At 37.8% G+C, this 16,420-nt stretch overlaps 1 protein-coding gene across 21 annotated transcripts in view; it reads right to left on the bottom strand.

Annotated features, from left to right (window-relative positions):
* Positions 1-16,420, bottom strand: part of EIF4G3 (eukaryotic translation initiation factor 4 gamma 3) — a 374,608-nt gene that overhangs the window by 227,287 nt on the left and 130,901 nt on the right. For 19 of the 21 annotated variants that reach the window (XM_050789764.1, XM_050789766.1, XM_050789763.1 and 16 more), the window contains one exon: positions 13,761-13,889. The exons of the other annotated variants lie outside the window; for them this stretch is intronic. Coding sequence is in view for 14 of the 19 variants with exons in the window: in XM_050789758.1 (XP_050645715.1) it covers positions 13,761-13,889 (129 nt within the window). In the remaining 5 variants the exon portion in view is untranslated. The remainder of the gene's footprint in view (positions 1-13,760; positions 13,890-16,420) is intronic. 21 annotated transcript variants of the gene reach the window in all.

Raw genomic sequence — 16,420 nt, forward strand, 5'->3', positions numbered from 1 at the left:
TTCCCTAAATTAAGACCAGCTCAATTCACTTTGCTTGTATAAGGTCTGAAAATGAGGGCATCTTGCTCCTTTCAGTGAAAACCATCCCCAGTAAACAAAGCCTATAAAGTATAATTTGGGCAATATGTATCAAAAGGCACTGTTCCTAATCGGCTGTGGGATTAGAGGGAGGAAAAGGCACTGTTCCACAGCTTTATCTCAATGCTGGGTGCACATTAGCATTACCTAGGCTCATCCCAAGCAATTAAATAAGAATCTCTGGAGAAGGGGACCCAGGCATCAGGTGATTCTAAGTGGGAAGGCAGAAATGAAAAGCACTGATCCAACCCTTTCTCATTTCTGAGCAGTGGTATTACATGGAGCAGGGAAACACTGTGATGAAATCATCACCATTTCTGCACTCTTTATAATTAGTTCAACATTGAAATGCTATGGCTTTCTGCCCTTCACAAGACAATAGTGGACTCACATAACAGGATGGCTTGATCACAGGCTGCTTGTGTCCTCTCAAAAGCAACTATACTATTCAGAGCTTAGCTTTTACCTATACAGCATGACAACCCAGTTTTCTCTCCAATCCCAGGACCAGTTCCCCCAACACTGTGGGCTAAATGCACCAGTGTACTGAGAGAGAGATGCTGTTGGTTCAATGAATGCCCAAGAAAGGTATTCTATAATGTCTGCAATGCTGGCTCTCCACTTCCCACTTCAATGGCTGCTATTTAGGACCCTCTCTGGACCTACTACTGATAGCCACCACGATTATCTCTACTAATTTCTTCCCCTCATTTCCCCACCTTTACATAGTCTCTGGTTTCCTGTCAGTTTCTTCTTCTAAATCTCAGCTAAAACATCCCTAGCCAGAGTTCTCATTCATTTGTCACACTAGATCACTAGACACAATCTTCACTCTAGGTCCTGATATAACCCTAATTCAGACCACCTCCTACTCCACTAATTTCTTTCTTTTCTTCTTCTCTCTCTCTCTCTGTTTCTCTTAAATCTAGGACTGCAAATTAGATTTTTCAGTACCTATGAAATGAATCATTAACTAGAACATTCCCAGTTCTTGGGAGTATCTATAAAAGTTATGTTTAAGTTCTTTATTAGGGTGAATACTATATCTTAATTCCACTCTCAAGAAATGATGCTTTCTTCACCTACTTAGAAAAAGAATGTTGTGTCCATTATGATACACACATTTTTTAAAAAGAATACACAGAATCCTATAAAAATCCCAAAAACAAATTTTAGGAAAATAGAAAAGCCCATTCTAAAATTCATATGGAATCTCAAGGGTCCCCAAACAGCCAAAACAATCTCAAAAAAGGAGGACAAACCTAGAGGTCTCACACCTGGATTTTAAAACTTACTACAAAGCTACAACAATCAAGTCAGTATGGTACTGGCATACAGACAGACATATAGAGCGATAAAAAGAAAAGAGCCCGGAAATAAACCTTCACATATATGGTCAAACGATTTTTGACAAAGGTGCCAAGACTATTAAATGGGTAAAGGATAGTCTTTTCAACTAATGGTGCTAGAAAAACTGGATAGCCACATGCCAAAAAAATGAAGCCAGGCCTTTATCTTAAACCATACATAAAAATTAGATCAATTGAATCATAGTTCCATTCTGAGAGAACACAGAAAAATAAAATCTTTAAAATGAATCACAGATCTAAATGTAAGAGCTAAAAGTATATAATTCCAACAAAGGAACATAGGGGGAAACTTTCAGAACATCAAATTTGGCAATGTTTTCTTAGCTATGACACCAAAAGCACAGACAACAAAAGATAAACTAGACTTCATCAAAATTAAAAAGTTGTGAGCGAGGCATGGTGGCACATGCCTGTTGTCCCAGATACTTGGGAGGATAAGTTGGGGGATCCCTTGTATCCCAGAGACGGAAGCTACAGTGAGCTGTGTCCATGCCCCTGAACTCCAGACTGGTGTACAGAATGAGACCTGTCTCAAAAAATAACCAAAAATTAAAAACTTTCTGTAAAGAACACTATCAACAAAGTGAAAAAGCACCTGACAGGATAGGATAAAATATATGTAAATCGCACATCTGATAAGGAATTGATATCCAGAACATATAAAGAACTCCTACAACTCAACAACAAAACAAGCAACCCAATTAAAAAAGGGGCAAAGGGCTTTCAATAGACATTTCTCCAAAAATAGACAAATGGCCAGTAAGCACTTTAAAAGACGTTCTATATCAATAATCGTTAGCGACATGCAAATATTTTACAAATACACTCTCTCTCCTCGCCTCTCAGCACGTAAAGTTTCTGATACCACCACGGTGATATTAGGAAATACATATTTGGTCTTCATCCTGATTCCTGTCATACAACTTCTAAAAACCTTAGAATCTCCAAAGTCTGTCTTTTTGTATGCTAATGTTGACTGATAGCTAGAGTTGATCATTACAAGGGCATGATTAGAGGGTTAGGACTTTCAGTCCAACCCCCAACCTCAGGGGAAGGAGACGGGCTAAAGGTCAAGCTGATCACCAATGGTCAATAGTTTAACCAATTATGCATATAATGAGGTCTCCAAAAAACCTAGGACACGGTTAAGTGAGCTTCTAGGTAGCTGAACACACGGAAGTTGCTGGAGGGTGGTGCACCAAGGAAGGGCAGAGAAGCTCTGTGCCCCTTCCCCCATACCTCACCCTAGGCATCTTTTCAACTGTATCCTTTGTGTTATCCTTTATAATAAACAAGAAAACATGTTTTCTTGAGATCTGTGAGCTGCTCCAGCAAATTTATCAAACCCAAAGAGGGGATCACGAGATCCCCAACTTGAAGCCAGTCAGTCGAAAGTTCCAGAGGTCCGGATGTATGGCTGGTATCTGAAGGTGTGGGAAGGCAGTCTTGAGGAATGTTTTTAATCTTTCTGTGTCAAGTTTAAATGCATATTCCTAGATTTCGGTTTTTGACCAATTTGAGTCACCACTGAATTGAGATAATTTAACTGTGTTATTATTACAGTTATGTTAAAGCGAACTAAATATGGCCTGAGAAGGACTCCGTATTTCTACATCTGAGTCCCGGTGGATGAACCCTAACTCAGCTTAAAAGGCAGACAAGACTGAAAACCTAACTTAAGAGTATGCAGCTGTAACAACAGATAAGTCTTGGCCAATCCCAGCAGCCATATTTCAACCAATCATAGACTGCTGAGTGTTCAAACAAGGAAAACGTAACCCCATAACCAATTCAGCTGTTTCTGTACCTCACTTCTGATATTTTTTTTACAACACTTTCCCCTTTTTTTGGTCTATAAATTTGTTCTGACCAAAAGGTACCCCTGGAGTCTCTCTGAATTTGCTGTGATTCTGGGGGCTGCCTGCACCAATCGTTCACTGCTCAATTAAACTCCTTTAAATTTAATTCGACTAAGTTTTAACAGTTATGAATATGTTTCACAGTCCAGATGTCTTATCACATTTACATTGTATTTCCCCTTTCCTGACTTTCTCTCAGGGATGTCAGCTGCTTTCTGCAGTTATTAATCTCTAGATTACCTCTGCATCCTTTTTATTTTTATTTTTTGTAGAGACCAAGTCTCACTATGTTGCCCAGGCTCATCTCGAACTCCTGGGCTCAAGCTATGCTTCCACCTCAGGCTCCCAAAGTGCTAGGATTACAGGTGTGAGCCACAATGCCCAGCCTCAGCATGCCCCTTATTAATCATTCAACCAGTATTCACATATTAAAAATCCTCTCCATTTGAAATAGTTTAGTGTAATTTATTTCTTACTATAAGACTTTGACAGCTGCACTAAACAGGCATGTGAAAATTTGAAACTGAACTATAAAAGAAGATGGGCAATTTTCAAGATGATCAAGAGTAATAAGATGTGGATAATAAACAAAATTTTGTAATAATATAGTATAGTACTTGAAACTGGAGTAACACTGGCAGTGAAGAGAAATGGAAATATGTTTTACATGAAAAGTATAATAAAATGTTGGCAACATGGTTTCTTTGATATGTCACCTACTTAGGGGTTTTCTACGAAACAAAATACTTCAGAGAACACACACACACACACACACACACAAGGGAGACAGAATTCAGATAGTCTGAGAGTTCATTATTCTTCACAGAGAAAAGGGTCCATCAACTGATGAAAAATTTGGAAATCAGACTTAGCCCTTCGTGTTACCTAATTATAAGCATGACTAGACATCAGAGAAAAAAAAAAAAAAGAAACAGTAAATAAATGCATGCACTAAGGAAAAAAGTTTATTGGTTTAGTAAGTAACACTTTTTTTTTTTTTTGGAGACAGGGTCTCACTCTGCCGCCAAGGCTGGAGTGCAAGTAGCACAAGCATGGCTCACTGCAGCCTTGACCTCCTGGGCTCAGGTGAGGCTCCCACTTTAGCCTCCCAATCAGATGAGACTAGAGGCCCACGCCGCCATACCCGGCTACTTTTTGTAGAGTTGGGGTTTCCCTGTGTTGCCCAGGCTGGTCTCAAACTCCTGAGCTCAAGCGAACTGCCCACCTCAGCCTCCCAAAGTGCTGGGATTATAAGCATGAGCCACCTCATCCAGCCCAACATTTTTATTTTCTAATAGTCATTCTAAATATCAATTTATAATATTCATTCTTTATACTTAATTGATTCTATTTGCTTTAAATATAACTAAGTTAACCTCTCGTTACTATTCATTGAGAAAATTTAAAATGACCATCATCTACAAGTTGATTGTGTGTGTTGCTGGCTTTTCATTGATTGCTGAGTCACTGAAATTCACAGTTCTTAGTTCTATAAAGATAGCTAGCTTTTGTATACTACACTTCATAGTTTGTGACTTTTAAGTAATTTTTTTCATTTGATCCCTTATAAAAACAGTCCTGAATTAAGCTTGTCCTCTCATTTCTCTCCCAGCAATCAGCATGCTCCCGTCCACTACAATAAATCTGAACAGACATATATATCCATTTATCTGACTAAACTCAAGACAATATTATGTCTACTATGGTACTTAACCTCTCTGCTGAGCTTTCCCTCAGAGTTCTGTCTGCTCACTTCCCCCACAACACTCTCTGAATCACATATACATTTTTGCAGGAACTATCACAAGCACTTTAAATTGAAGAGTCAAACTGCACAATTTCTTCATTATTCTTAAAACTTACCTGTTCTACTTCTCATCCTTAAATTTACTGACACATACTAATCTCCGTAGCTGAACTGAATTAGCAATTTTCAGAACCATAAAAATCTAAAAATCTGAATGTCACAACCAGATAAAAAATAAATTAGTGGCACTAAAGTGAGTTTCTCCCCTAAATCTATGGGAAATAAATGAAGTCTGATATTCCCAAGAGGTAAACTGGCAAGAAAAATGCTGACAGAGTTTTTCATGACTTCTTAAAACAAATGAGAGGTAGCCAGAGAAACAAACAAGAGTCTCCCAGGATGCATCCAAAAGAAACAGCTGTTCAAATGTAAAAGACAAAATCCTAAACCTTTTTTCTCTGACAGGATTTAAGTGAAAATGAACATCATCAACAAAAGACTGAGCCTACATAAAACAGAAGAAAAGAAATGCTTACAAAATCACAATCAGTTTGGTTCTTACAAAATTCCTTAGCTTGCTGTAATAGTGCTGAATTAATACTCAGATATTCTAAAATGTGGGTTCCAGCCATGTGAATTTGCCAAACAGAATGTAAAACTTAGGGTGAGAAGTCTGAAAAATAATTGTACTTAATCTCTTGCAGCAACATTTAAAAACTAACCACAGAAATGTCAAAAGAAAATAAATGGAATTTTTTTTTTGGCTACAGGCAATACAAAGAGAAGTATAATCAAACATATAAAAGCTGCTTTAGGCACATTTCAAGGTAAGTTACAGGACTGCATAAAAGATTAAACACCTAGGCCAGGCACGGTGGCTCACACCTGTAATCCTAGCACTCCGGGAGGCCAAGGCAGGCAGGTTGCTTGAACTCAGGACTTCGAGACCAGCCTGCACAACTTGGGGAAACCCAGTTCCTACAAAAAAATACAAAAAGTCAGCTAGTCCCAGCTACTCAGGAGGCTAAGACAAGAGGATTGCTTGAGCCTGGGAGGTGGAGACTGCAGTGAACAGAAAACACACCATTGCACTCCAATTTGGGTGGCAGAGTGAAACCTTGGCCAAAAAAAAAAAGAAGGAAGGATGGAAAGAGAGAAAGAAAAAGAAAGAAAGAAAAAGAAAGAAAAAGAAGGAAGGAAGGAAGGAAGGAAGGAAGGAAGGAAGGAAGAAGGAAGGAAGGAAGGAAGGAAGGAAGGAAGGAAGGAAGGAAGGAAGGAAGGAAGGAAGGAAGGAAAAAGAAAGAAAGAAAAAGGAAGGAAGGAAGGAAGGAAGGAAGGAAGGAAGGAAGGAAGGAAGGAAGGAAGGAAGGAAGGAAGGAAGGAAGGAAGGAAGGAAGAGAGAGAGAGAGAAAACACCTATTAGAAAAAAATTTGATCGGCCGGGCGCGGTGGCTCAAGCCTGTAATCCCAGCACTTTGGGAGGCCGAGACGGGCGGATCACGAGGTCAGGAGATCGAGACCATCCTGGCTAACACGGTGAAACCCCGTCTCTACTAAAAATACAAGAAAATTAGCTGGGCGAGGTGGCGGGCGCCTGTAGTCCCAGCTACTCGGGAGGCTGAGGCAGGAGAATGGCGTGAACCCGGGGAGGCGGAGCTTGCAGTGAGCCGAGATCGCGCCACTGCACTCCAGCCTGGGGCACAGAGCAAGACTCCGTCTCAAAAAAAAAAAAAAAAAAAAGAAAAAAATTTGATCAAGGTCGCTTTATAAATATGGTTGCAACTAATTTTTTAAATAAAAACAAAAAATGACCAAAAGAGCTGAACACTCTTCTAATCAAGTATCACATTAAAATAAATCTCAACAACTGGAAAAGCCTACCATGATTCTTTACAAGTTGTATTCATGGTACATGGGGACTTGGTGTGGGTCTGGACACCTGCAGTACTGACTGCACTGAGTTGGTCCCCTTGGTGACAAATCTTCCATTTGGTTTTTCTAAGTTGATAATATGTGTAAGTTCTTAAAAACCTACTTTTTGTTAGAAGTGTCAACAAATATTGTCATTAAACACTTTACAAATAACACGCCTTTGCAAATGTCATTAATTTAAAAGTAAGTTATAAAGGCCTATAAAATATTCATATTTATATTTGTGATATGCTAAAGAATCCTGGTAAGCTCACCTCAAATACTGCCTTAGACGGATATGATGTGTTTCAAAGTGGGGGCCTTGAGGAGTGTAAAAACTATAAATTTTGTTTTTTTAAATTAAATCAATACTCATCTATTTCAACAATGAAATGTGATGTTTTCTTAAAGCAAACTTTCATAGCTTCCTCTACTTTATCATGGTTAACAAAGATGCATCAAACTCAGAATTTATATTCTTCACAAAAGGTAACGAAAGAAAAAAAGCATATGCAGTAAGGAAAAATCGCTATTCAGCTTCATTCGTTTTGTTTGTTTGTTTGTGTTTCCTTTGAGACAGGGTCTCACTCTGCCACCCAGGCTGGAGTTTAATGGTGTAATCCCAGCTCACTGCAGCCTCAACGTCCCAGTCACCAGCGATCCTCTCACCTCAGCCTCCCAAGCAGCTGGGACTACGATTGTGTGCCATCACACCTGGCTAGTATTTTTTACATTTTTTGTAGAGACAGGGTCTCAGAAGGGCACCATGGCTCAAGCCTATAAACCCATTTCCTTGTGAGGCTGAGGCTGGAGGACTGTATGAGACCAAGATTTAGAAACAAAACCTGCCTTGGCAACAAAGCAAGTCCCATCTCTGCAAAAAATTAAAAAATGAGTCAGTCACCATGGAGCTCGCATACAGTCCCCGCTACCTGAAGAACTGCTTGAGTCCAGGGGGTCAAGGCTGCAGTGAGCTATGATCACACTACTGCATTCCAGCTTGGGTGACAGAGTGAGGCCCTGTCTCTAAAAATAAAAAAAAAAAATAAAGAAAAAAACAGCTTACAAAGGCTGGAGCAGTCAATGAACAATTATGAGACAACACAGAGAAATTCTCCTTAGTAAATAAAACAAGATTCCTGGAAGCTGGATAAAGCAAAAATGGTTGTTGGGACCATTCATCATTTGAAACGCATCCTTCACTAATGATGAAAACTGTGGTGTAACAATAAGCATCACGATCAAGCAATACTCCTCAGTGAAGAACTCTGCTTAGTATTTCCAGAGACAATAAAGAATCTAGCCAGTGGGTCATATGCCATCACCATCTCAGTTACTATATATTATATGCTATAGAAGGAGATCCTCTCCCAGAAAAAAACAGAGAGCCAAATGAAATCCAGAAACAGCAGGCAGATAACACCTATTACCTCACTTCTTTGGCATCATTTTGAGCATGTCTTCTCATTTAATTTCTGTGAATATAGCTCCAAAAGCCTGGAAATCTAGACAACGATGCCAAGAGAAAAAAGAAAAGACCTAGATTTTGATCCTGGTTAATCAGCGCCAGTTTGGTCTTTTTGTAATGGCTACTTTGTGAAAATTAACTAAGTTAAAGCAAATGTGCGTCACCAATTAAGCAATAAGTAGGAGTCTCTTTTGTTTTTGCTTATCTTGAGCAGTAATTTTAAATAATTCAAATAAACTTCTCTTCAAAAAAAAAAAAAGAATGAAACAAGGCAAAGTTTGGGTAATTTTAAATCTAAAATAGTTTTGTAATTTTCCATAACAACAACTGGCTACTTTCAAGTTAGTGTCCAAAACCCAGGGAGGTCTTAAAGAAAATTCTGATCTCATCTAACAAAAGCTGCTCATGCACAAAGAAGAAAACTGGGCATTAATAGGAACTTCCATAGGTTAAATTATAAAACAGTGTTAGGAGGGTTGGAACTCTCAATTAGAGAGTCTTTTCTCCTGACTCCCTAGAGAGTGTACTTCTCCAGGGAGATTTACTTTGCAATCTGCCACCAAAGGATACCTTTAAATTCCACACTATTTACTCTTTCCAGAGTACAGACATGCTGGGTTTCAAGATTGTTCAAAAGTATTGCCATTTCTGGGGAAGTGATAAGAATCTATGCCTATAAAGACACTGTCTCACCAATTTACCACTGTCTGAAATGTCATAGTCTAAGTCTTTGACTAATTAAACAAAATCTCCAAAGAGGACAAAGTTAGAAAGAACTACAACTCATGTAAAAAAAGGAAATGCACATTAAGCCTTAAAACTTGGCACATAGACAGGTGAGGTGAAGCACCTGTTTATGTGTAAAATCCTGTCTTAACAAAGAGAAAGAAGCAGGTAACGAGATTGCTGAGGAGGTTGGAAACAATATTCTACATTTTCCCTCTTTCATGTTTCAAAACTATGAAATTCACTTTTCTTCGGCTTAGCTTCTTTCACTTAGACCTTAGCAGATTCACTGAGTGTCAAACGTTGAGTCACAGACATAGGTAGTTACTTCGGACAAAAATACTTAATTTACAGAAGAAGGGGAGACTGACACATCAAAAAGGACATGTAGCTAAAGAATGGTTTCTTTGATCGTATCCTCAGTTGACCGAACCTATTTTGTATAGAAGAATAAAACAAATCACCGCCAACAGAAAATAACCAATCCAACTGTTATCTGAACATCAGAATAGGCAAAGACATGGAAGACATTTCAAACTCTTGGAGATAGCTTCTAAGTTTCACACTAAATCTTGACAGGTAGCCAAATAAAAGAATTAGCAGGCAAGGATACATGCACACACACACATGCACATATATATACACACACACATATATATATAAATCTTGAGGGGAACCATGTCTGGCAGGCATACAAATAATAAATGCAACTTACTAAATTCAGGAAATCCTGTTCTGAGGCAGCAATTTACATAATCATAACAACACTCTTACAGGGCAGTAGAATTCTAATTTCCCCCTATATAACAGATGAAGAAACGAAGTTCCAGAGATATTAAATAATTTACCCAATATCATATAACCAGAAAGTAACAAAGCCAGCCCTAGAACCTATGGTTTGACTTCAAGCCTATAATCCTTTCCCCTCTATTCTGAAGGCTCTTCTTTCTACTACCACCCATGAACTTGGTGGGGCACAGAGATATGACTAAGAAAACGTCTTTCCAAAAGAAACACAATTGTCTTAAGACCACCCTCCCATGGAAGCTCATCAAATAATCAGAAAAGATTAATCATGGAAGAGAGAAGAGACTAAAGCTATCACCACATCAAGAGAGACTTTTCATTTTACTTCTGAGGGTAACTCTTCAGAGATTCTCCAGGAGATTTAACATTCATAGTAAGACAACCTTTGTTCACCCTGAAGTCTCATTCCTCACCTTCCTGCCACCTCCCAGGAGCTCAGAGGAACTTTGTCTCAGACTATTGTAATTTGGACTCATTCATTTCACCTAAAAATCATTTACTTCCCCTCTAAAATTCCCTACAGCCCATTCCCCACCCTGCTTCCCTCTCCCCTATGAAGAGGGTACTCAAGCCTCAACCATCTCTCCCTTCTTTGTGTTTCCTATGTGCAGGACTCTTATGTATCCATGCACATTGATAAATCTGTCTATCGTCAGTCATTTCAGCAAACCCTCAGAGGGCAGAAGGGAAGCTTTGCATCAGCCCCTACAAACTGTTTCAACTGTTAAATCTAAAAAAAAACTTGAGTTTCCCACAGAACTCTTCATTTTTCTAGGTATGCTAGTTTAGAAAAACTTCCTCACCATATCAACAAATGTTAACATATTGCTAGGAGACAGATGAATCCATAGAAGCTTCCCTCGGTCTGAAAGGATGGAGGGGAAAAAAGGGCAGTGAACCAGGTGTGATTTACTGGGTTCATTCATCAGATTTAGGCAAAATGGTGGCAAAACAGACCACAAAAGAATGCAACACAATATTTGGTGGCCATTCTCCCTGGTATTCATGTACTCTGGTTTCTAAAGGCACCTGATAAAATGGCATATAGAACAGCACTTGAGAGGTTCAACAAGTGAGATGCTGGGAGACCATCTTTTCAAACACAAACTATGCATTTGTGAGCAGCCTATCTTTCAGAAAACTTAAGTCCTTTGGGTCAACTGCTTGGGTCAAATCACAACTTGAAACAGTAAGAATTTCAAATGGAAAACTAAGCTATTTCCCTTACATGCCAGTTATCAACTGCTTGTCTTTCATATCAAAATTCACCCTGTTTGCCTGTAATGAGAAAATGGATCTGAGCTCTATAAATATTTTAATATTTCGGCTGACACAACATTAAATTTTCTCAGTAGAAGGTCCTAGAGATATGTAGGAGGAAAGGGTTTTGCTCCCTGGTTCCTGGTTCCTGGAGAAGCCCAGATAGCTTCTCCAAAAGATGGCTTCTCTAGTGACCGGCTTCCCTCATGGGCATGGCTTCATCAGAGCAAGATTTCTGCTTCAGTGCACAGCAAGCAACAGTACCCAGCAGCCAAGAGCTACTCCTGGTATTCCCTCAGGAAGATACGCAGCACAGGGTCTTTTCTAAGAAACCTCCCTGCGAACAGCTTTCCCTCGGCATCCTAGAGGGCAGAATTCTGACAAGTTCTGAGGGTGGATTTTCAGTAAGTTCCACTGAAATGGCACCACTGCCATTCAGAAAGCCACACCATGCCCTCTCCAACAAGGTCAAGATCTTAGCCCAGAGTAGTGGTAGCAGTCTCTCACCTAAAACTGCCACAAAAAATAAGAGGTAGGTTTGGTAGGCCTCTTTTGGATTTTAGAGGCAACATATACACTACATCTGAATGTGCCACCTTAACCGATTACAGAGTGACCTAGGAAGTTACCAATTTTGAGTAAGGAACACAATATATGAAGGTTCAACAGCAAATTAGGGATGGGCAGTGCAAGCTGCTCTACCACTTGGGACTTTTGATCCAGTAGATCTAATGCTTTGAATTGTCTGTGGGAAATAGACATGCTGTAAGGAGCCTTTTAGCCAGCGTGCACTGCATTAGCTCTTGGCTATAAGAGATTGGTGCTGGAGAAGCAAGCTTTCCCCAATACTTCATAGGGCAAATTTCCAGCAAGTTCCAGAACAAAGAGTTTCAGCAAGTTCTGAACAGTAACACAGTGGCTTTTCTACCACAGCCTTTGGCTCAGCCCTAAAGAGAAAGGCTCCCTATCTGAGCCTCTACTCAGCCCTAAGGTAAGCATTTGCTCTTTGTATCTGCTATTCTTATGTTCTTGAGAGTGCACAGTTTTTCTCTCCTGATTAGACTCAGATTAATACACCTTAACAGTAAGTTGCGAGGCTGTGTTCAGTCTAAGAAACCCAATACAAGAACCTCATTTAAACAAACAGGAGCTCATTTTGTTTTGTTTTCAATGTTTAAAACTCAAAATTATATAGGAATAATTTAGACCAAGTTTAGGCATAGCACTAAGTTCTTGACAAACTTATTTATATATTCATTAACAGGGCTATTTCAGTCATGGTTTGGCAAACTGTACATTCCTTTTCCAGACATTCTGTAGTCTAAAATGTAATTAATCAGCACATGGCCAGGAGTTCGAGGCCAATCTGAGCAACATAGCAAGACTCTATCTCTAAAAAACTTTAACCAAAAAAAAAAAAAAAATTAGCCGGGCATGGTGGCATGAGCCTGTAGTCTCAGCTAACTGGGAAACTGAGGCAAGAAGATCACTTGAGTCCAAGAGTTAGAGGTTACAGTAAGCTGTGATCACGCCACCACTGTACTCCAGCCTGGGCCACAGGGCAAGAACCTGTCTCTAAAAAAATAACAAAGAAGGAATAAAAATTGTCTCTAAAAAAAATGAAGAATAAAAAATAAAATCAGCCCCTAACTTATAATCACCATCTTTAGCATTATTTTTAGCAATTCCTGATCTCTCCTATTATTCAAGCTCTAAAAGGTCTGAAATATGGAGGCTAAAATCACAAATAATGTTATAAAAACGATTTTCATTATCAAAAGAGTAGCTCTTACATGTAAATACTGATAATCTCACACAGGTCAAGGTTATTGGCTTGACTCACTCCACATTCCGTAAGGGACTGTTAAGCCAACTCTTAACCACAAGGAAATCCAAACAAGCTTGCAACAGTAGGTCGGTGCAAGCTAAACAATGTATCTTGGCAAACAGCTTAAGTGCAAGGAACACATAGGAACATCTTTAAACAGTGTCTGAATGTCTGTTGTTCCCATTAAGTAGAAATACACTAATGGGTTCACAATTCTTTTAACAGTTCAACAAAAACTTAAGCCTATCAAATTACAATAATCGACTCAGAAAACAACCAAACCAACAAACAAAAAATCCCACTGATGCTACTCAAGAGGGGAAGACACCAAGTTTTCACATAAGTAGAAAATAACCATCAATGCTTCACCCGAAAGGGGTGGAGACAGTAGCAGATCAAGCATCGAAAAGCAAATCAGTGCTTTGTGGGGGGGTTTTAAGTAAACTTTAGAATTAAACTCTAATTTCTTAAACAACAAAAATGAAAACTAAATATCACTGACAGTTAATTTTTAATGACTCCAGAATGAAATGTGTGAAATTTGTTAGTAGCCATCTTTATGAACGGTTAAGTCTGAAAAGATGCCAAAGACAAACTAGAAATTACAAGTAATGTTTTATGTTACTGCTTAGGAGTCTCTTTAGAAAAACAAAAATTATGCTTTTACAAGGACATTTCTTATTTTTAAAAAAAAGGTTTATCTTACTTGAGAGAGTCCAGGGGACGATGCATGTCCCGGGGGCGTTGCCGCAAGATTTGGATGCCCCTTGTTTATTTCATGTGCTGAATAAGGGGATGGGGTAGGGGTTCCCGGCTGTCTTGCTACTTGTGTTACCTGTGAGGAAATCAATATTTAGTAAGAACATTATATTAGTAAATCAATCTTAATAAATACAGCTGAACTATCTGATTTTTAATTGGATTTCCTGCCTCACAACTTACACTAAAATAAGCACCTGACTGAACAAACACTTAAATTTTTCAAAACTGAAAAAAATAGATTTCTTAAAAAATATATACATGAATATTCTCATCAATTTGATCAAAGATTCTTGAAGCATGATCTCAAAAGCAAAAATCTTGAAAACACATGCTACAGGAAAGAAACAATACTTGAAACTACAAACTGTATGATACCATTTTGTAAAAGGAACAGAAAAGAAATAAATGGTTGAAAGAGGAAGGAGATGACTACAGAAGAGGAATAAGGAGAGTTTTGAGGGTGACAGAACTGTCTGTATCATGCTTATAGTGAGAACTGAATGTCTCCGTGCTTGTCAAGACTTATGGACGTATACACTAAAAAGGGTGAATCTTACAAAACTACATCTCAATAAATCTAAACTCCAAAAATGGTAAGTTACTTATACGACATAATCTCATTTTTGTCTTTAAAAACGTATATCTGGCCAGGTGCTGTGGCTGATTCCTGTAATCCCAGCACTTTGGGAGGCCAACACAAGAAGACTGCTTAAGAACAGAAGTTTCAGACCAGCCTGTGCAACACAGCAAGACTTCATCTCTATTTAAAAAAAATTTTTTTTTTCATTAGCTAGGCATGGTGGCATCCACCTGTAGACATAGCTACTTGGGAAGCTGAGGCAAAAGGACTGCTTGGGCCCAGGAGTTCAAGGATTACAGTGAGCTATGATCACACCACTGTCCTATAACCTGGGTGACAGAGGAAGACCCTATCTCTTTAAATACAAAAAATTTTTTAAAAAGGACATCTAAACATGTGTATACATACACATGTGTAGGAATGTTTCTATACACATATTTGTTTATGTAGGTATATAATATACACATACACATCTAAAAACATGTATATATAATATTTTTAAAGATCTGTAAGGAAACACACCAAAATCATAACAGAAAGCATTGCAGGTATTTCTTTATTTTCTCATTTACATTTTCTAATATAATACAATAATCATAAATTTATACAACTGAAAAAAATCAGCATGTTTTTATGTAACCAAAAATTTTATTTTCTCCATTTTTTGCAGGCAGTAAATTGCTCATCAGCCCATGACAGATATGAAACCACTTTACTCAGACCCCTAGTGGAAGTGTCTACCAATCAATCCTAGCCAGCTCTTCCCTCTCATAGTCTAATCCAGACTAACACTGATGGTTTTGCAAACTTTCATGAATTATGGACAGTTCTGTACTCTGCTAAAATCAAAGAAGCCATTCTCCTTAAGCAATAGTTCTTAAATTTGAGAGGAACATGAACCCTTTGCCAATCTAGAATAAAATACAGACTTCTCAGAATCATATTATTAAATGCATAAAATATATAGGATTATGACAACAAGTGATCTATATTGAAATACAGGTATAAAAATATTAAAACAAATTCCTGACATAGTAATATACGTTCTTTATTGGTGCATTAAATATAATAACTAACAGCAATTGTTGTCTATAGTCATAATACAAAGAAATGTTAAAATTCATCATTAGACATATTCTCTACTTTCAGTTCATAGGTCTTCTGAATTTTATCATAAAGTTAAAAACTCTGCCCAGGGAAAAAGGAAAATGGCCTGGAATTCACTCAGTCAAAAGGTCTGAAGAAAATCTAGTCCCTGGTACTCTAACCTTCAAATCACTTACAACTCTCTAAACAGAAACATCTTCAGGATCAGCTACCCGATCCCAATACTGAAATCAAATGGACTCACACAGAACTAACTAGAACTAAAAGCTTACGAGTTAAAAGACACATAAATGATGCTACAAATAATTGTAACTAGTTTCATCCCTGTTTTGTAAATAACTTTGATTATGATTTTCTTGGGAATCTTTTTTCTTGGGAAAATTTTGTTTCCAATTTTGAGTGACTATTACCTTTATAAGGGCATAAAGTTTACCATGAAATGTAACAGCGTATATAAATCTCACCAAGGAAATTTTTCAAAGGAGAAAAGTTGGACTGCTATGTAAACATCTACTTTAGAAAATTAATAATCAGAAATGAAGAGTTCTTATAAGTAAATTTCTTACCAACAAAGCTTATGAATTTATATTATTTCCCATGTTTTAGAATTAATTATTTTGATATTTTGCTAAAGTAAAACCTCAATATGAATACACATTTTTAAAATGAGAAAAATTCTGTACAGTGAAATAAAGTAAAAATAAAAAGAGAGCAAAGAAGTTAACTATATAAAATCTTAGACCAGTTTTCAGATTTATTCTGATAAAAATTAAATATCAAATTTGCCCATGACAATAAATCATAGTAAAGTTTTTAAATACTATTGATAAAAAATATTAAAATACATTATATGTTTATCAACTAAACTAATAAAAGTAAGTTAAAAACAAATCTTTGCCCCATTATTGGCAGGGATC

The sequence above is a fragment of the Macaca thibetana genome, chromosome 1 (genome assembly GCF_024542745.1).
Source record: "Macaca thibetana thibetana isolate TM-01 chromosome 1, ASM2454274v1, whole genome shotgun sequence".
Taxonomy (NCBI): Eukaryota; Metazoa; Chordata; class Mammalia; order Primates; family Cercopithecidae; genus Macaca; species Macaca thibetana.